General features: G+C 34.0%; 1 protein-coding gene across 1 annotated transcript in view; it reads right to left on the bottom strand.

Annotated features, from left to right (window-relative positions):
- The window catches only part of LOC108537686 (disintegrin and metalloproteinase domain-containing protein 18-like), a 57,572-nt gene that overhangs the window by 29,561 nt on the left and 4,585 nt on the right, over positions 1–23,426 (bottom strand). Inside the window, exon 3 of the mRNA XM_017885346.1 lies at positions 7,275–7,355. Coding sequence (XP_017740835.1) covers positions 7,275–7,355 — 81 coding nt within the window. The remainder of the gene's footprint in view (positions 1–7,274; positions 7,356–23,426) is intronic.

Below are 23,426 nucleotides of genomic sequence, written 5' to 3'. Positions count from 1 at the left end.
CAGGTAGTTGTGTACTTCTTTGGATATCCTCAGCTTATTGGGAAAGATCAGAAATTTCAAGATTTTTCTAATCATCATTGCTGCCTACTGGGGCAATAAGGTCCCATTATCACATTCTGCTCTGCTTTGTCCCTCCTTGAAGATCATTGGATGGGCTTCTCATTGAAACAATATTTACTCTATATCCAACCTCATTACCTGCAGTCCATCAAACTCAATATCTTGTGGCACACTTGTATTCAATTAGCAGTATAAATGTGGTCCAGTTATTAGATGAAAAACTGTGATTTATAAGCATTGCATTATTTTTTATATCAAGATCATAAAACATCTCATATTAGCACAAAAAATTCTACACACAGTATATTTAAGAAAACAAATTCATATATATTATAATATTAACACAACACATTTCACTTGTGTATTAAAAAATAATAAATCAAAACTAAGGAGGGTTTATCCTAGAAATTAAAAGATAATTCAGCTTTAGGAAATTCACTAATATGATTCATTCAAGTAAATTATTAATGAAAAAAACATTATATAATTAAATAATAAAAAATAATTCAATAAAATTGAAGTCTTTCTTCCTAAATTTTTCAGCAAGTTAAGCAAATATTGGAAGCTTCCATTAACCTAGAATGAATATGATGTACATTATTAAACTTTAGAATAATTCAACATGCAATTACTAAGCTGAAAAACCATAAAAAACAAGTGAGACTTGTTCTTTAAGGAATGATAATTTCAAACCACTGATCGCCCCTTTTCAAAGAAGCCCTTGCCAGTTTGGCACATTTAGAAGTATAACTCCAGCTTGACAGTAATGAGGGCAATTTTTAGGATACAAATAAACAACAGAATTATTATCATTTTCTTGAAATGCAGGGGTTGGAAAGTGGAGTTGTGAAGGGCTAGATAATACAGCCATTATCTCCCTAAAAGCATTTTCCATATTCTTAAGCTAAAAGCTAATTCAAAAATTTCTCTAAAGCACTGCTGTAATTCTTAGAGTTTCTGGATGCTGAGGAGATAAAGATGCCGCAGTTTTTTAGGTGAAAGATTTAGATACTTACACCATTGAAATATGGTGTAACAGATTTATAAAACTGTGTCTTAGATTTATAAAGCGATGAACTTGTATTTACCTAGCTCAATCCATAAATGGATTTAAACTAATCAGATCCACACTATTTCTGCCAAGAGAAAACTATAAAGCCTCTCTTGTAAAACCTACCATCGTTGTTAAACATTCCATTGCAAATTATGTAAGGAGGTTTGTAAGGAAATAGAAAGGTATCAAGAAGAAAATCAGGCAATTGAAACGACTGTGAGAGGTACAGAAAATTACCCTAATGTAGTCAACAAAGAACGCTTCTGTGACTCCTGATGTGTTGAGGTATTTTCTCACACACCAAGCAATTCACCAAAAGGTTCTCCAGTGGACACTAGCTGGGTGTCAATACAATAAAAGAGAGTACTTAAATTAACAATACCAGGCAAAAAGTGGAGTTATCACTACAAATTATATAGACTTTACAAGGATATAAAAAGAATATGCCAAATAATTACAACTTAGACATGAGATAAATTAATAAATTCTAAAATAGAGAAGACAAAATTTCCCCACATAATTGAAATCTATTAAAACTAAAGAAATTTAAAATGGAAAAATAATATGATTAAGTCGGGAACACAATACAAGGCTGTAAAAGCAAATTAGAAACAGCAGAATAATAACAGAACTAGAAAATAGCTTTAAAACTCCCAGATTGAAGAGGAAAGAATGAAAGCTTGAGAGATTCAGAATAAAATCTAACATGTATTTTACTCTTTCTATTTCTTGTATTCTTTTCTATGTTTCTGTGTTTATTTCTGTTAAAATTTTTAAAATGTATTTGGAACACAGTACAAAACCATAAATTTGATGTAAATTTAATCCCAAAAGGATTAATAGAGAATATAGAAAAACCAAAATTAAGTAATGACTTAAAATTTTATATCCAAAACTTGAGAAAAATAATTCTTAGTAGAATTCAGTAGCTCTGTAAGTTCCGAGTATGATGAAAACTACACTTTAGCAAATCATATGCAAACACATGAACACTAATGTCAAAAAGAAAACATTAAAAGCAGGTGTTCCTCAAGAAGCAAAGGTAAAATGCATCTGAATTCTCAGAAGAGATCATGTAAGTCAATATAAAACAGATTATATTTTTTAAACTACTGAAAGAAAATTCTGACCTAAAGATAAAACATTCAATAAAAACACTTATCAGAAAAAATGTTAATTTTAGCCACCATACTTTTTTCACGCTGAAGAAAATTTTTAACAGAAATAAACATAGGAACATAGAAAATACCAGAAATAGAAAGAGTAAAATATATGATTAAGCAAGAATAAATAAATGTTGACTATAGAAAACAATAATTATTGTGTTTTGATGTTTAAAAGATATAGAAGACAAAATGAATGATGTGAAAAAATTCACTACCTTTTAAAACAACCAATTGTTCAAGAAAGAAATCACAGGGAAAATTAGAAAATATTTTGAGAAATGTAAATAAAACACAACATACAAAATTTATGTTATACAGCAAAATTTTAGCCAAAACAATTAGGCAAGAAAAAGAAATAAAAGGCAATCAAATTGGAAAGACAGAATAACATAAAATATATTTACAGATAGTATATTCTTGTGTGTAGAAAACCCTAAAGATCCCACATAAACATCTTAGGCTAATAAATTTAAAAAGTTGCAGGACACAAAATCAACACGCATACAAAAAATAGCTGCATTTTAATACGCTAGCTAGCAATGCATAACCCAAAAAGGAAATTGAGAAAACAATACCATTTGCAATATTATTAGAAAGAACAGAATACTACTTAAGAACAACTTAAAACCAAGGAGAGACAAGACATATACAATCAAAATTACAAACCATTGCTGAAGTTAAAGAAGACATAAATTTAAAAACATCTCATGTTCATGATTTGAAAGACTTAATATTGTCAAGATAATACTACCAAGCCAATCTACAGATTCATAACAATCTTGATCAAAATTCCAATGATGCTTTTGCACAAATTGAAAATGCATCACAAAGTTCATATGAAATCCCAACGCACTTCAGGTAGCCTTAAAAGTTTTTAAAAAGGAAGAACAAAGTTGAATAACTTATACTTCCTGAGGACAAAACCTCCTGCAAAGCCACAATAATGAAAACAATGTGGTTTGGCATGAAGACAGACATATAGACAAATGGAGAATAGAGAACCCAGAAATTAACCCTAACATTTACGGTCAAATTATTTCTGTCAAGGCTTCCATGACCATTCAATGGGTAAATAACAATTGTTTCAACAAATGCTGGGAAAAGTGTATATCCATGTGTAAAAATATAGTTAGACTCTGATCTCGACCATATATCAACATTAACTCAAAATACATAAAAGATCTAACTGAAAGAAGAGTTAAAAAGTTAAAGCTCTTAGAGATAAGCATAAGGGAAAAGCTTTGTGACATTAGATTTGATGATTTCTTTAGTATTAAAAAAACCAGGCAACAAAAGAAAAAATAACTAAACATCATCAAAATTAAAAACTTTTGTACACAAAAGCATACTATCAAGACAGTGAAAAGATAATACATAGAATGGAAAAATAGCAAATCACATATATGATAAGGAATTAATATCCAAAATACATAAATAATTCTAAAACTCAATAATAAAAAGGAAGCACAATTTTAAAATTGGCAAAGGACTTGAATAGAAAATTCTCTAAAGGTATATGGATTGCCAATAAGGGAAATAAAGCTCAATTTTGCTAATCACTAGGGAAATGGAAATCAAAACTACAGTGATATTCCATTTTGCAACTCTTAAGATGGTTACTATTAAAAAATAAAAATAAATATTGGGCAGGATGTAGAGAAATTGGAACCCCTGTGCTTGCATTGTTGGTGAGACTGGCAAAAAATATGGTGACTCTGAAAAAAAATTGAAAATAGAATTACCATATGCTCCAGCAATTCTTCTGGCCATATACCTGAAATAATTGAAATGAAAACAGGGACCTCAACAGATATTTGTATACCAATGTTCATAGCAATATTATTTACAACAGCTAGAAGGTAGAGGCAAATTCAGCATCCACTGACAAATCAATGGATGAACAAAATGTGGTATATGCATACAATGATATATTTTTCAGCTTAAAAAAGAATGAAATTTTGATACATGATACATCATGGATGAACCTTGAAAATATCATGCTGAGTGAAATAAGCTAGACACAAAAGGGCAAATATTGTATAATACCAATTATATGAGGTATTTAGAGTAATCAATTCATGGAAACCTCAAGTAGAATAGTGGTTACCATGGGCTAGGGAAAGGGAATAATGGAGGATTTATTTAAAAAAAAAAACAGGCAAAAGATTAAGATGCTTCATTATAGAAGATATGCATATCCCAAATAAGTGTAATAAAAAATGCTCAACATCATATGTCATTAGAGAGCTGTAAATTAAAACAACATTGAATTACCACTAAATAATTAGAATGCTTAAAATCTCAATTCCTGAAAACACCAAATGCTGGTGAGGATATCAAGCAACAAGAACTCTCATTCATTGTTGGTGAGAATGCAAAATGATACATCTACTTTGAAAGACAATTTAGTAACTGCCTACAAAACTAAACAAACATGCTGCTATTATATGACTCAGTAATTGTGCTCCTTGGTATTTACCCAACTGAAATAAAAACTTATGTCCACACCAAAACCTGTAAATTAGTGTTTATAGCAACTGTTATTCACAATTGCCCAAAATGGAAAAAAAAAAAAAAAAAAAAAAAAAACCCACATTGTCCTTTAATAGATGAATGATCAAACACACTGTGGTACATCTGTAGAGTGGAATATTATTCAATGATAAAAGCAAATAAGCCATAAAGCCATGAAAAGACATGGAGGGATCTTAAATAAATATTACTAAGAGACAGTAAAAAGTTCATTGGTTTCGAGGAGTTTATGGAAAGGGATGAAGGGCTAAATATATGGATCACAGGGCATTCTTCCACAGTGAAACTATTCTGTATGATACTGTAATAATGGAAACATATTTTTAAGATCCACATATCTTTTAAGATGCATATTTTATAAGACCCATATATTTTTAGGACCCATAGAAAGTACAAAGAGTTAAACCCAATGTAAACTATAGACTGTAGTTAATAATAATGTATAAATAGTAGCACAGGAATTATAGGGTATCGCTCTAAGGCAAGATGCAAAATAATAGGGGAAGCAGGGAGGGAGCGGGACCAGATATATTGTAGTTCACTGTACTTGGTGCTTGTTTTTACGTAAACCAAACATTGCTCTGAAAAATGTCTATACTTTTTTTTAAAGCTACTATAGAAAATATACAACGAAGAAGCACCACCAAAATAGCATAACCTTGATACAAAATCAGAAACATTAACTACAAGATATAAAACTATCAAATCCATAAGATAGAAACATTTATATCAAATAAAATACTCAAAAACTGAACTAAAAGCAGGTCATGGTTGGTTTTATTCTGGGAATTAAAGTTGGCTTACTATTTTAAAAATCAATAAATACATTTGTACATTAACAGATTAAAGGGGAAAATCATATAGTAAAGTCAATAGATGCAGAAAAAGTCTTTGATAAAATTTAACATTTATTCATAATAGAAAACACTTAAACTAGAAACAAAAGAATTATTTTAACAGAAAATTATCATAAAAATATTCTGCAAATATTACACTAAAGTGTGAAGCCTGGAAATTTTTTCTTTCGCAATAAGGACAAGGCAAGAATATCCACCACTTACACTGAATCATGCATAAAAGCCTGAATTTAATATTCTGTTATTTTCTTAACTTCTTGATATTGATGCTTAGACTACTAGTTTTCAGAGTAATAAATTATAACTGTCCATGGCAACTAATGAAAAGTATATCATTAGCAAAAAGAGAATGACACTATTACAACTGGCAACATTTCATGAATAATGGAATTTCAGAACACCTACATGCTAATTCAATTGAACGGGAATGATAAATGATAAAGCTGTCAATTGAGAACTGTCATTAGAGAATCTATGCAAATTTGCCTAGATTCAGTAAGATTTCTATTGACTTATAATTATTTTCAGTAGTTTTCTTTTAAACATTTTAACTACAAAATATAACATATGTAGAAATATAAATTAATGTAAATACAGAAGTTTTACCTTATGTATTTCCTTTATGAATGTAATATTTCATAGTAAAAGGTTTTATTAAAAAAATCTAACAAGTAGAAGTAAAATGACTGAATGTAAATAAAAATATATGAAGAAAACAATTATGTACCCAATGAAACATGGTAGCAAAAATTGACAATGTATAACTTTGTGTTGAGATCTTATAAAAAATAATAAGGCTGAAGACCTATAATATAACAGAGGAAGTAAAAAACTCAAACCAAAAATTATAATTACAGAAAGAAAAAAACAAAACATTAAAATGTGGCTGTTTTCTTTGTTAACAACTGATAGCAAATTACTGACAATGTACTAGCATTTTATATCTTCTGAATCCAACTAATTTAGAAATTATAGAATTAAATATTAATACATTCTGGTGAATTTGAGGTTACTCTTATGTTGACTACGTCACGCATTGATTTTCTTTTAGGAAAATAATTTTTTAAAACCCTCAACTTGTAAATTTTAATAAATGGAAATGCAATATAAAATTAACAAATTTAAATTACCAGATTAAAACAGACAAACAACTCAGAAGAAATAAAGAAAGCTTTTTGCGTCAAGTTGCATTTGCTATTGGAAATCTCTCCATGAGAAAAAAATATTCCCCGACATGTCAATGTGTTTTTAAGTATACTCTGTAAAATATTGTATACTCATATGCCTTAATTATTAAATGTATGTGGGAGAAAAGTATATTCACAATATAAGTAAAACGCATTTATTTGTGTTGAAGAAGAGTAAATGTTTTTATTTAAACATATTACTAATTATTAAGTTGTGACTGCTTACAGTTCAATACGAATCTTGTACAATTCACTTAATGTGTTATATAGTGTTAAAACTAAGTCAAGTAATTTTCTTTATATTAGTCTACTAGACCTGGGCAAGTTTAAATAGCTTAGACTCTCAATCCTCATAAACAGATGTCTATTTGAATTACCCACAACAATAACATGCAATTTAGATACAAAAGTGACTTACCCCTTTCCCGTTGCATTTTGTGGTGGTATTACAGTTATATCCCATTAAATGAACTTTTCTGCAGGTTTTATTTACACAGTACTAAAAGGAAACAAACAAAATTTTTACAATTCACAAATGTCAACTAAAACAAGAAAAAACATAAATGGTTTCATATATATGCATAAGAGATGGTTAAGTTGAAAGACTTTTATTAATATCAATATGACTAATATTAATAAATTATTAAGATAATATTAATCATATTAATATTAGTCATTAATACAAAAATCTAAACAACAAAATAATTGCAAGCAAAAAAACTGAGGGTGCTTACCTTGACGTGGTTTATGTAAAGGTTACATATGGTTTTGGTTTTTGATACTTACAGCTGGGATTGGATTGAGACACTCACCATATGAGTTTTCTAAATTATGTTAATGTTTTGTTATGAATAATTGATTAGATGTTAATGACTTATCTTCTCAAAAAATGGAGCAGAAAATCATTTTGTTTAGATTTTAAGTATAATTCATAAGTTATGAATCTTTGTTAAAGTTATGAATCTTTGTTATAATATTCCTCAAAATAATATGGCAAGAAAAATATATATTTCTTATAAAACTTTTTTATTGCAAAATGGGTAATACAGTGGTGAATAATCATCTAGATATGTGGTGTTTTGCCTCATTTCTGTTTTTCTATTTTTTTTCTGACTTTGTAAGCTTCTTTTTTATTTCAAAATGTCACCACAAAATCTGTTTAAGTCATTCACAATATAACAATACCAAACATGAATAAAAATTAGCTTTTTAATTATTTCCTCAAATCTGCATGAAACCAATTTATAGATTATAAGTTGCATATGTCAACCCGGTTTTGTCCCTCATATTCAGCAAATATCAGATGTTCTGGCCAGAGCAATTCAGCAAAAAATAAAACAATATCCAAGACTGTTTTTAGCTTCCATGTATGAGTAAGAATATATGATATTTATTTCTCTGTGCTTGGCTTAATTCAGTTAATACAATGATCCCTAGGTTCATCCATGTTCTGCAAATAACATGAATTTATTTGTTTATCACTAAATAATGATTCTGTTGTGTGTATGTGCCACATTTGCTTTATCCATTCATCCATTAATGAGCAATTAGTTTGATTCCATAGTTTGGTTATTGTGAATAGTGTGGCAATAAACATGGGAGTGTGACTATCTCTTCAACATACTTATTTTCTTTTCTTTGAATAAACACCCAGTAGTAGGATTACTGGATCACATGGTAGCTCTATTTTTAGTTTTGGAAGAAACACCATATTGTTTTCCATAGTAGCTGTACTAATTTGCATTCTCACAAACAATGTATAAGAGGTACCCTTTCTCTGCATTCTCTGCATTTTTGTATTTTAAAAGTTTCAGGTGATGAGCTTCCTAGTTAGTCAGATATGATCATTATACATTGTATACATACAGTGAATGACATTAATTGATATACACAAATGGTACATATTTATAAGGTACATTGTACCTTGTAAACTTTTCTTGTTTCATATAAAACAAGAAAAGGCATTCAACAATGATTTAATATATATACATAAGAGATGCATATACATCATCTGGTTCTTGCATTATTTCCTTAGGGTAATAACCTTCAGCTTCATTCATGTTTCTGCAAAGGGCATGACATGATTTCATTCTTTTTTAGGGCTGCACAGTATTCCATGGTGTGCATTTTTAAAAATCCAATCTACTATTGATGGGCTTCAAGGTTGATTCCATCCATGTCTTTGCTATTGTGAATAGTCTTGCAATGAACATACAAATGCTTGTGTCTTTTTGATAGAGTGAGCAATTTTCCTTTGAGTATATACCCAGAAGTGGGATGGTTGGGTCAAATGGCAATTGTTTTAAGTTCTTTGAGAAATCTCCAAACTGCTTTTCACAGTGGCTGAACTAATTTACATCCCTACCAATCGTAAGTGTTCCCTTTTCTCTTCACCCTCACCAACATTTGTTTGTTGGGGAGAGAATAACAAGGATTTATTTTTTAATGGGTACAGAGTTTCAGTTTGGGATGACAAAAAAATGTTCTGGATGTGAATAGTAGTGACAGTTGCACAACAATACAAATGTAATTAATGAATTGTCCACTTGAAAATGGGTAGAATTGTAAATTTACATTATGTATATTTTATCACAGTAAAAAAAGAAAAAGTTTTATATGCCATACGAAGATTACAAAATTGTCCAAATTAGGCCTCCTACCTGCAGCACCACTCACTGTAGCACCTCTCACCTATGACATTCCCACTATACCTGCTGGAGTGACCCCTGCCCATGGGACCTCCAACAGAGCACCCCTACTGCCCATGGTGATCCCTACTGAAGTGCACACACCTTCCACTTGTCATGCTCCTGTAATCTCCTCCTAAGCACCCCTGCCCATGGCGCCACATGCTGGAGTGCCCCTGCCCTAGTGGCACACCTGCCACACCCACCAGCACACCTACACTCATGACTCTCCATCATCTCCTACAGAGTGGTATTGCCAGCAGTCTGAGAGCACTTTGGCAACTCCAACCCAACTGGAGCTCAACTTCAAAGAACCATCCTCTCAGCCCAAAACCTTCTTAAGCTGATAAACAACTTCAGCAAAGTCTCGGAATGCAAAATCATTGTGCAAACATCACCAACATTCTCATACACCAACAACAGACAAATGAGTCAACAGCCAACAGAGTCAAATCAGGAATGTACTCCCATTCACAATTGCCACACACACACACACACACACACACACAAATACCTAGGAGTACAGCGAACTAGGGAGGTGAAAGATCTCTACAAGGAGAACTACAAAACACTGCTCAAAGAAATCACAGATGACAAACAATTGGAAACACATTCCATGCTCAAGGACAGGTAGAATCAATACAGCTGAAATGGTCATATTGCCCAGAGCAATTTATAGGTTCAGTGTCACTTTCATTAAACCACCACTGAAATTCTTCACAGAACTAGAAAAAACTATTATTTCAAAATTCACATAAACAAAAAACGAGTCTGAATAGCCAATGCAATCCTATGCAAAGAGAACAAAGCTGGAAGCATCATGCTGCCTGACTTCAAACTATCCTACAGGGCTACAGTAACCAAAACAGCATGGTACTGATCCAAAAACAGAAACAGAGACCAAAGGAACAGAACAGAGAACCCAGAAACAAGACCACACATGTATAACAATCTAATCTTTGACAAACCTGACAAAAACAAGCAATGGGGAAAGGATATTCTATTCAATAAATGATGCTGGGATAAATGGCTAGCCATATACAGAATATTGAAACTGGACCGCTTCCTTACACCACACACAGAAATTAACTTAAGATGGATCAAAGACCCAAATATAAAACCCAAAACCATAAAACCCTGGCAATATCATTTAGGACATATGCACAGGCAACGATTTCATGATGCAGATGCCAAAAGCAATTGCAACAAAAGCAAAAATTGACAAATGGAATCTAATTTAACTAAAGAACTTCTGCACAGCAAAAGAAAACAGAGTTAAACAGACCAACCTATAGAATGGCATAAAATATCTGCAAACTATGTATCTGACAAAAGTCTACTACCCACCATCTGTAAGGAACTTAAACAAAGTTACAAGAAAAAAAAAGCCATTAAAAAGTGGGCAAAGAATATGAACAGACACCTTTCAAAAGAAAACATGCATGCAGCCAAGAAACATGGAAAAAAAGCTCAACATCATCGATCATTAAGAAAATGCAAATCAAAACCAAAGTGAGATACCATCTCATACCAGTCAGAAGGGCTATTAAGAAAAGTGAGAAAATAACAGATGCTGTCAAGGTTGTGGAGAAAAAGGTATGCTTACACACTATTAGTGGGAGTATAAATTAGTTCAATCATTGTGGAAGACAGTGTGGTGCTTCCCAGAGCAATTCCATTACTGGGTATATACCTGAAGGAATATACATCAATCTAGTATAAAGGCACATGTCTGTTCATTGCAGCACTCTTCACAATAACAAAGACATGGCATCAACTTAAATGCCCATCAAATAGATTGGATAAAGAAAATGTGCTACATATACACTATGGAATACTACGCAAGCATAAAAATAAAAAATAAAATAAAATAAAAAAACACAAAAAAAACCAAGGTCATGTCTTCTGCAGGGACATGGATGGAGCTGGAGGTCATTCTCCTTAGCAAACTAATGCAGGAATAGAAAACTAAATACTGCATGTTCTCACTCACAAGTGGGAACTGAATAATGAGAACACATGGACACACAGAGGGGAACAACACACAGTGGGGCCTTTGGTAGGGTGGAGGTTGGGAGGAGGGAGAAGTTCAGAAAAAAGAACTAAAGGATGCTAGGCTTAATACCTGGGTGATGGAATAATCTCTACAACAACCCTCATGACACAAGTTTAGCTATGTAACAAACCTTCACGTGTACCCCTGTACTTAAAATTAAAAGTTAAAAAAAAGAAATAGAAAAAAACACTCATCACTAATCTCAGAGACATGCAAATCAAAACCACAATGAGATACCATCTCACATCAGTTAAAGTCCAAAAATAGTCCAGTATGGTTGCAGAGAAAAGGCAACACTTATAAACTGCTGATGGAAATGTGAATTAGTTCAACCATTGTGGAAAGCACTTTGGAGATTTCTCCCTGAACTTAAAGCAGAGCTACAATTTGACCCAGCAATACCACTATTGATATACATCCAAAGGAAAACAAGTCCTACCAAAAAGACGCATGCATTCATATGTTTATTACAGCACTATTCACAATAGCGAAGACATGAATTGATGAAGATGCCCATTAATGGTGGGCTGGATAAAGAAAATAGGGTGCACACACACCATGGGATACTATGCAGCCACACAAAAAGAATGAAATAATGTCCTTTGCAGCAGCATGGATGCAACTGGAGGATATCGTCCTAAGCAAACTAATGCAGGAACAGAAAACTAAATACTGCATGTTCTCACTTATGAGTGGGAGCTAAACATTAAATACACATAGCAGAAAAAAAGTGGAATAATAGATACTGGGATGCTTGAAAGGGGAGGATAGGGAAAGGGGCTTGGTTTGGGAGGCTACTTATTGGGTACTATGCTCACTACCTTGGTGATGGAATCATTTGTACACCAAGCCTCAGTGACATGTAATTTACCCATGTAACAAACCTGCACATATACTTCCTGAATTTAAAATATGGTACAATAGAATAAAATTGTCTAATTTAGACTAGTGTATGTATAAGGAAGGGAGATTATAAGAAATTAATAATCAAGCGATGAACTCTTAAGTTAAGTACCATTTCTCACTGGATTCTAAGTTTGATTTAAAGTTATACATTGCTGATCAGAATAAGAATACAACAAATAATGCATTGTAAATAATTTTAGGAAACAGAATAAAGTACCATTCATGGCCATTTAAGTATGCATCTAAATTTATGTGAATATTGCATAGACATATTTTGAATGCTTTTGAGATTATTTTTTGTCGTATTCTAAGTAGCACAAGAACTTTCTATATATAGGTGCAAAAGGCCACATGGGAATGTGAAAAATAGCTTTATATTAAAATGTATACTAATATTATAACTGAACATGTTTCACTTGATATCTGTATTTCTGCAATCCATTCTGGAAGTCTAGTTGGACAAAAGACACTTCAAGTAAAAAAAAATAGGAATCTATTTTTAAAAATCAATGTGGTCAACATCCTGTGATGAAGGCACTCTTAGTTAACTTTCAATAAATTCCCCTTAGATCTGTTGGCTCAATATGAATATGCACCAAACAAAGTAATGGAAACACACTTTTAATCACATAAAACACTGCAAGTGATGTGTGATAACTGATAGTTCAACAAAGAAATTTCCAATTACACAGAGTTCTGATTCGTATGCATTTCTTAAAAGCAAATAATAAATAAAAAATATCTAAGAGTCTAAAATAATTTTCTTAATTATTGTTGGTTTTGTATGCCAAAATTGTAATCATTTAAGAACAAAAGAGACAAACAAGTTATTGTCATTTTAGAAATGAAAAAGAAACACTTTAACCAAGATATTAACATGCTGTGGTTGGCATGTTTGTGTTCCCCAAAATTCACCTGTTGAAGCCTAATCTCCAGTGCAATCATATTGAAAGGTGGAGCCCTTAGAAGGCAATTAGACCATGAGGGTAGAATCCCCATGAATGGGATTAGTGCCTTAATAAAAGAGGTGCAGTGGAGCTTGTTCACCATTTCTGTCATGTGAGGACATGGCAAGGTACCAACTTTAAAGCAGAGAACTAACTAGGCACTAAATCTGCTAGCACTTTGATCTTGGACTTCCCATCCTCAAAAACTACTAAGTAGTACATTCCTGTTGTTTGTAAATTACCCAGTCTCAGGTATTTCATTATAGCAGCATGAATGCACTAAGATAGAAATTGGTACTGAGAGGTGAAATGTTGCTATAACAAATACCTAAAGATGTGGAAGTTGCTTTGGAACTCACTAATGACTGGAGGTTGAAAAGGTTTGGAAGTGTATGCTAGAAAAAGCCTACGTTGCTGTAAGTGGAAAATTAAGGATGATTCTGGTGAGGGCTCAGAAGAGGATAGCTGTAGAGAAAGCCTCAGTCTTTTCACAGGTTACCTAACTGGTTCTGATCAGAGCATTGGTAGGAAAATGGATGGTGAAAGCCATTTTTATGAGGTCTCAATTGAAATGAGGACCAAGGTACTGTAAACTGAGGGAAAGATGATCTTTGTTATAAAGAGGCAAAGAACTTGGCTAAATTGTTTGTGTCCTAGAATGTGGAATGTGTCCTTTTAATTGTTTGTGTCCTTTTGTAGAATGTGGAATTTCTGAGCCATGAAATAGGATATTTCAGAGAAGAAGAAATATGTTAGCAGATGGTGGAGGGAGCAACATGCTTTTTTTATCGGTTTATAGTAAAGTGTGAGAAGAAATAAATATTAAACAAGGAATTTATAATGAAAAGGAAAGCAGAACTAAAAGATTTGGAAAATTCTCATCCCCACCATGTTGTAAAGAATGAAAAAGCACATTTTCAGGAGAAAACACCAAGGATATGACCAAGCCACCTTTCGAACAAGAGATTAAGAAGGTTTGGAAACTAGGTGATATTCCCCAAATCAATGGAAGAATGACCCTGAAGGCATTTCAGAGATTATCAGTGCTGCCACTCCCATTACAGAATCGGAGTTACAAGGCTTGAGGGACAGATCTTTGTCAAAAGAGGAGCTTCATGCACCCACAGGACTTTGGCACTTACTACTCGTGATGGCTTAAGTCTCTGTTCCCTGCATTCTAGCAAACTGTTTTGTCAAGCATACCAGGTGGGGCTCCCGTGGGCCCAGATGGGATGAGACCCAAGGGAATGTCCTTCTGGAGGGCACATTGTATCAACCTTGGGGGTGTCTCCTTGGTGCCATCTCTACGAGGGCTCAGAGTGAACAAGCTATGGAGGCATGGCTGCCTTCATCTGGACTTCAAAGGATGCCCCAGAGACCCTCAGAGCACAGGCAGAGAACTGTCCTACTAGGGCAATGCCCAGTGGAGCTGAGAGCAAGAGTGAGGCCAGCACAGATAGCCCCCACTAGGGTCACGATTACTCAAGCAATGAGTACAGAACTGCCCCCTTAACCTCAGGTTGGTTGAGTCCCTGGTGTGCAACTCTAGCCTAAGAGAGCCCCAGACATACAACTCCAACCTGTGAGAGGTGTGCATGGGCTGTAACCAGCACATCCATTGAGACTGGGCTACCTAGAGCCTTGGGGGCGCAGTTTGTGCCCCAGTGTGCCTGGAAGATATGTCAAAACATTGTTCTCCAGCTCTAATATTTAATGTTTTTTGCCTCATTGGAGTTTGGACTTACTTGGAACCCTTTCTTACTTCCTATTTCTCCCTTTTGTAATGGGCATGTGTATCCTATGCCTGTTTACTATTGTATTTTGTCAGTAAATAAATTGATTTCACAAGTTCAAAGCTGGAAGGCAAAATGCCTTAGGATGAATCATATCTTGAATTGCACCCATATCTGAGTTAGATGATATTTAGATGAAAATCTGGACTTTAGACTTTTGAGTTGACATTAGAATGAGTTATGGATTTGGGGGCTCCTGGGATGGAATACATTTTACATATGAGAATAATATGAATTTAGGAAGTCAGGGGTGTAAAGTTATGGTTTGAATGTTTGTGTTCCCCCAAATTCATATGTTCAAATCCATTACCCAATTCAGTACTATTGATAAGTGAGGCTTTTAGGGAGTGTGAGGGTCATTAGGTCATGAGAAAAGAACCTTCATAAATGGGATTGGTGCTCTTTTAGAAGAGCTCCAAGGGAGCTTATTCACTCTTTCTCCCATGTGAGGATGCAGCAAGAAGGTGCCATTTTTGAAACAGATAGTGGACTCTCACCAGACACTGAATCTGTTGGCTCCTTGATCTTACATGCTTAGCACTGTTATGTCTCCTAAACAGCCATGATAAAAGTTTTTGCTAATTTCAAGCAATCTTCCAAAATTTACCATGTAAATTCAATGTCTTGTGCCATCTAATCTCTACAAAGCTACTTTAGTATACATAGAATAAGAGGACATTTATTATCTTTACAAACACATATTTTTCTTGAGGATCCAGAATATTGAAGTGTCCAAATACCATCAATGAACTTCCATATATTGTTTTTTAGACAACGTGACTCAACATAATTATAATTCCAAACAAGAAAACTCACATAATTACATCCATTAACACAGAAAAAGCATTTGACAAAATTCAGTATTCATTTATGATTTTAAGAAAAAAAAACCTCTAAGTAAACAAATAATAGGAACTCCCTCAATGACGAAGAAACAGTGAAGGAACATCTTCAAAAGCCTATAGTTAACATCATACTTAATTAAGAAAAACTGAATGTTTTCCCAGAAGAGCAGGAAGAAGGCCAGGGTGTCCCCTCCTACCAGTATTTTTCAGCATAGTAGTTACATTCCTAGTTGGTGAAATAAGGCAAGAAGAGTAAATTTAAAAAAAAACAAACATTATGAAAGAAAACATTAAGCATTCCCATTTTTCATGTGATATAATTGTCCACATACCAAATATTAACAAACATATCCTTAAAAACTTTTAGAGCTAAGACTTGAGTTTACCAAGGTTTCAGGACACAAGTTCAATACATAAAAATCACATTTCTCTAACAATCGTATGTGTGAAAATTAAAACATAATACCATGTAAAATTGTTCCAGTGTAAGCAAAATACTTACATTTAAATGTAAAAAGTACATACAGGATCTATATCCTGGAAATTATAAACTACTGATAAAAGAAATCAAAGACTACCTATATAGTTGAAGACACTTACATTCATAGATTGAAAGACAATATAGTAAAGATGTCAATTCTCCCCAAATTCATCTATAGTTTTTACACAATTTCTATCAAAATTCTCCAAATATTTTGTCTAACATAAGTTTATTCTAAAATTTATATGAAAAGTTACAAAACTTAGAATAGTCAAAACAATTTTGAAAAATAGTAATACAGTGAAGAGAATCACCCTGCCTAATACTAAGGTTTACTTCAGAATTAGGGAAATCAAGAGTATGCTAGTGACAGATGAATAGACATGTAGACCAATTTAACAGTGCAGAGAACTCCAAAATAGACCCACAAAACATACCTAATTAATTTTTGACAAAGGTACAAAAGTAATTCAATGGAGAAAGAAAAGCCTTTCAACAAATAGTTTTTAACTAAATGGCCATACATAGGCAAAAAACAAACAAGCAAACAAAAAATCTCTTAAACTTCACAAAAGCGTTAATTTAAAATTACACTTTAAGTTACACTTTAAGTCCACATTGGAATGTGGACTCCAATGTAAAATGGAATATACATTTTTGAAAAACGCAGGAGAACAGCTTCATGATCTAGCTCTAGGTGAAGAATTATTAGACTTGACACCAAAAGCATGATACATAAAAGGAAACATTGCTAAACTGGACCTTATGAAAATAAAAAGTTTTTGTTCTGAGAAAAGCTGTGGATGGGGAGAAAAAGCTACAGGAATGGCGTTAGCAAAATGGAGTAATAGGAGGTTCAAAGACTGATCTGACAGCTATTCATGCATGAAATAATCTTCATCAGAACTCTGAAATCTGAGAGAGGGAAGAAAGAACCAATGTGGAGCACAGAAATGAGGAAAGACAAATTGGAAAATGTAGGAAGAATGATTTTACTTTAACCATGTCAATTCTCGCCCAAGCCTAACACAGCAGATTGGAGAAAGATGCTCTCCACCTGGGAGCTCTCCCATTGGGGAGAAAGAGTGAAGTATGTGTCTGAATTTGCTGCAAATTCCAGCAACAGACTCACTCCAGGAGACCACATCACCAAGTCAGTCCCCATGAACCCAGGCTCCAGATCTCCCCCTGCAGACCCAAGCCCCAGTCCTGTGCCAGTTGATTCAGACACCAGCACACTGCTGCAGACTTAGGCTGCAGGATAGCCCCAGAGTCCAGTAAGCTCTTGCAGACACAGGAACCAGAACTGCCCCTGTGTACACAGGTTTCTATATGCTAATAACAAACATTCTGAAAAAGAAAATCAAAGAAGTTATCCTGTTTATAATAGCTCCCAAAAATACTTATGAATAAATTTAATCAGGAGGACAAACACCTGAACATTGAAATATATAAAATCTTGATGAAAGAAATTGAATATGGTACAAACAAATGAAAACATATCTCATTTTCACAGATTGCAAATATATTTTTTGTCCATACTATCAAAAGCAACCTACAGGTTCAATGCAATCTGCATCAAAATACAAATGACATTCTTCATAAAAATAGAAAAAAATTCAAAATTTTCATAAAGCAACAAAAGTCCATTATTAAGCAAACATAACAAAGCTGTAGGTATCACAAAATCTGACTTAAAACTATACTACAAATCTATAGCCTGCAAAATGGCATGGTACCGGCATGAAAACAAATACATGGACAACGGGACAGAATAGAGAGCCCAGAAATAAATTCACAAATATACAGTCAATGGATTTTAGAAAAATATGCCAAGAATACACAACAGGGAAATGGAAATTCCCTTCAAAAACTGGTTAAGAAAACTGGATATTACAGTCAATATCCAGGGAAACTGGATATTATATGTAGAAACATGAAATTAGACCCTTATCTCACCTCATACAAAAATCAACTCAAAATGGATTTAAAAATCCATAAGACCTGAAATTATAAAATTAATAAAAGAAAACATAGCAGAAAATCTTCATGACATTGGTTTGGGCATAATTTTGGAGATACGAATTGTATATGCAACAAAAGCAAAAATAGACAAATTGGATTATATCAAACAAAATCTTCTGTGTAGTCAAGGACACAGTCAACAGAGAGAATAAACAGCCTATGAAATGATAGAAAACATCTGAAACCCATACATCTGATGAGGAGTTAATATCCAAAATATATGAGGAACTCTAACAAATGAATGGTAAGAAAACGATCTGATTAAAAACTGGGCAAAGTATATAAATAGAAATTTATTTTAAAAAGATACAAATCGCCAATAGATAGAAAAAATACTCAAAATCACTAATAAATCATTAGAAAAATGCACATTAAAACCACAATGAGACATCACCTCATACCTGTAAGCATAGCTATTATCAAAAAGACTAAAGATAGTAAGAGTTGGAGAAGATGTGGAGAAAAGGGAACGGATATGATTTGGCTCTATGTCCCCACCCAAATCTCATGTTGAATTGTAATCCCCAATGCTGGGGGAGGGATCTGTTAGGAGGTGACTGGATCACTGGGGCAGATTTCCCCCTTGCTGTTTTCGTGATAGTGAGTTCTCATGAGATCTGATTATTTGAATGTGTGTAGCACTTCCCCCTTCTTTCTCCTCTCTCTTCTCTCTCTTTCTCTCTTGCCAGCCATGTGGATATGTGCTTATTTCCCCTTTGCCTTTCACTGTGATTGTAAGTTTCCTGAGGCTTCCCCAGCCAGGCCTCCTGTACAGCCTGTGGAACTGTGAGTCAATTAAATCTCTTTTCTTCATAAATTACCCAGTCTCAGGTAGTTCTTTATACTAGTATGACAACAGACTAATACAGAAAATTGGTACCAGAGAAGTGGGGCATTGCTATAAAGATACCTGAAAATGGGGAAGCAACTTTGGAACTGGATAACAGGCAGAGGTTGGAAGGAAGCATTCAGCATGGAAGAAAGATGAAAGCCAGAAGACCCAGCAAGCCAGCTTATGCTACCTTCTTCCTTCTGCTTTTTTCTAGTCGGGCTGTAAACCACATTGAGGGTGGGTCTTCCTCTCCCAGTCCACTGACTCAAATGTTAATCTCCTCTGGTAACACTCAAAGACACACTTAGAAACAATACTTTACTAGCAATCTAGGCATTCTTCAATCCAATCAGGTTGACACCTAATATAAACCAACACAGGAACCCTTGTACACTGTTGGTGGGAATATAAATTCATATAGCCACTATGGGAATCAGTACATAAGCTTCTCAAAATCTGAAAATGGAAATACCATATGATCCACCAATTACGCTACTGGATAAACATCCAAAGGAACAGGATTCTAAAGAGATGTCCACACTACCCTCTTCAATGTAGAATTTTTAACAATAACCAAAACATGGAAGAAATCTAATCTAAATGTCCATTAATAAATGAATGGATAAAGAAAACATGGTATATACATACAATGGAATATTATTTAACTATAAAAAAGGAATTCCTGCCATTTGCAACAACATGGATGAACCTGGAGGACAATAGGCTAAATGAAATAAGCCAAGCACAGAAAAACAAATGCTACATGATATTGCTTATATGACAAATCTTAAATAATAAAACTTAACAGAAGCAGAGAGTGTAATGGTGGTTACTAGGGACTGCGGGAAGGGAGAAATGGGGAGATATTAGTCAAAAGTTAAAACATTTTGGTTATCTGAGATAAGTAATTCCTAGAGATTGACTGAATGTCACAGTTTATATAGTTAACAATAATGTATTATGTACTTAAAAAATTCCTAGGGGGTAGATTATATGTTAAATGCTTCTATGAGAAAGGCAACAATAATAAATAAGTAAATAAATAAATAAAAGATTGGGAAAAAGTTTTGGAAGTTATAAGTAGCTTACAACATGGAAGGTAGTGATCATTTCACAGATGTATAATTATCTCTAAACTCATCAACTTATTGTTTATTTATTTATCTTCTATTTATTTATTTATTTGAGACAGGGTCTTGCTTTGTTAACCAGACTGGAGTGCAGTGGTATGAAAGCCTCAGTCTCCTGAGCTCAAGAGATCCTCTTGCTTCAGCCTCCCAAGTAGCTGAGACTACAGGTGTGTGCCACCTCACCTGGCTAATTTTTAAAAATATTGTTCCTTTTTTTAGAGACAAGGTCTTGCTATGTTTCCCAGGAAGGTCTGGAACTCCTGAGCTCAAGTGATCCTCCCATCTTGGTGTTTCAAAGTGGTTTTTGTATGTCAAATAAAACTATACAATTCAACCAAAAAAAGTAAGTAAAACAAACTACAGAGTAGAAGAAAATATTTGCCATCTTGCTTTTATGATATTTAAAGATAATTTAACTGAACTTTAAAAAAAGACAATCTGATTAAAATAGGCTAGACATGATCTAATGCTTTACTCAGGAGGATATACTGATGACATATAAGTTCATTGAAAAAATATTGAATATTATTAACTATTAAAGAATGCAAATATCACTATGCACATATAAAAATGAGAAAATAATAAGTAGTGCTAACACCAAACACCAGTGAGGACATGGAGAAACTTCTCACTCACACACTAATAGTGGAAATGAAAAATGGTAGAGCCACTCAATCAAAGATTATAGCAGCTTCTCATAGAACCAAAAACATACTTAGCTTGCAAATCAGAAATTACACCCTTAGAAGTTTGTCTTTGGACAAGGAAACAATACACGTATTGTCTCAGTTTCTGCAAGTAATAAAAGGAATGGCACAGCTTGGTCTTTTGCTTCAGATATTTGCATAGGCTGGTATTAAAATACCAGCCAATTTCATCTGAAGGTTTTACTAAAATGAATATGCTTCCAAATTTGTCACGTGGTTGTCAGAAGGCTGTTGTATTAACATGCTCATTTCCTCAAGGTCTTTTGGGTGGAGGCCATACTCAGTTTCCTCCCATGTATACCTCTTCAACATGGCAGCTTGTTTCATCCAAGTAAGCAATGAAGAAGGGGCAGGAGAACAAAATGAAAAATACTATCTGTTATAACCTAATATTGCAAGTTACAGTCCACCATTTTTTCCATACTCTATTTGCTAGAAGCAAGTCACTATATCCATCCCTCACACGGTTGGTAGGGAAAGTGTATTATAAAGGGAGTAAGCAGAAGATGATAAGATATTGGAGGGCATTTTAAAAGCTGAGCAGCACAGTTCAGCTTCTAATGTTGTGTATCTTTTAGACATAAAAACCACAAGAATTGTCAAGCTCTCCAGAATTCTCATTTCATTATAGCATCAGTTCAAAGCCTATTTCTTCATCTGAGTTAACTCCATCTGTGGATTAAGTTCGTGGGTATACTTCCTTGAGTATTGCTCCTCCATTTGTAGATCTTTGACACTAGAGAGTAATCTGTCCCCAACCCCAACAATATATAATGGTAATAAAGGCATAGAATAACTTACAGATACTTTCATTCAAAGTGTGTGTATTGGGGGGAGGATTAGAACTAAAAAGGAATTACTAGTCCATAGCAATTCTGAAATATCTAGAAGGGCTCATGTTGGGAGTTCCTTGATTGGCTTTCAAGGTTTCTGAATAATCTCTCTTGGCTCTCAGTTCTGCCTTCTCGGTTCTTATTTCACTAAGCATTCCTTCTTTTTTCAGGAAAGGTAGCACGTGTTTGCCTCTGAGCAATTGTCTCACCCTGCCTCCTCTCAGTAGAATTTTGGGGGTCCAACAGCCTCTTTTCATTTTGTATTTTCTTTACTGGCAGTTTCTCAAAAACTGTGGATCTCCTGTGAATCTCTTTGGGACTCTTTACATTAAACAAAAGCCATGCTCTCAAATATCTTTGAAATGAACCATTTTCTACCTTGGGCTTCTGCTGAGATGGCTGAAGGACAAAGCTCTGAAGTTTCTAGATGCTCTACTTTTTAAAATTAGAGCATTTGTGAGGCACAGTCTTTCTTTATTGAAAGGACTTTTGTATAACTGAATAACATTCTGAGCCTTTTATTGTAGAACATTAGTTAAGAGTTGATCTTGACTAATCTTTTGGAACTCTTAACTAGTGTTTTATAGCCTCACTCTTGACCACATGGTTTCCTAATAGTTCTTGGAATCCATTTCTTTATTTTAGCATCTTTTCCTGTCTGTAGAGGCTAAGATTTTTCAAAATCATCAATGATTATGTTTTATTTAACAGTTCCCTCAGCTTATTTCATTTCATATTATATTATAAGCTGTTAGAAGGGATCAGAAGCTAGATCACCAAGTTATGTACACATTCTACTTTCCACATACTGTAGAAGACAATATGCTAAGCTTTCTGCCACTATATAAAAAGAACCTTACTTCCTCCAGTCTTTAATAATACTACTTCTAACTACCACTTGAGCCCTCACCAGCCAGGTCCTTAAACTCCGGAGTTGTACTTAAGGTCCGTCCCAGGCAATTTGAGCTTTCTGTACCTTGGTCTTCAATATTCGTTTGGTCCCAATCTACTTCCTTGTTCTATATTCCTTCCCACTTTTTTTTTTTTTTTTTTTGAGACAGAGTCTCACTCTGTCGCCCAGGCTGGAGTGCAGTGGCGCAATCTCGCCTCCCTGCAAGCTCCGCCTCCCGGGTTTATGCCATTCTCCTGCCTCAGCCTCCCGAGTAGCTGGGACTACAGGCGCCCGACACCTCGCCCGGCTAGTTTTTTTTTTTTTTGTATTTTTTAGTAGAAATGGGGTTTCACCGGGTTAGCCAGGATGGTCTCGATCTCCTGACCTCGTGATCCGCCCGTCTCGGCCTCCCAAAGTGCTGGGATTACAGGCTTGA

This window comes from Rhinopithecus bieti, unplaced genomic scaffold (assembly GCF_001698545.2).
Source record: "Rhinopithecus bieti isolate Rb0 unplaced genomic scaffold, ASM169854v2 scaffold_13689, whole genome shotgun sequence".
In the NCBI taxonomy this organism is placed as follows: domain Eukaryota; kingdom Metazoa; phylum Chordata; class Mammalia; order Primates; family Cercopithecidae; genus Rhinopithecus; species Rhinopithecus bieti.
The sequence above is the reverse complement of the archived record's forward strand: the minus strand, read 5'-3'. Positions and strand labels throughout refer to the sequence as shown.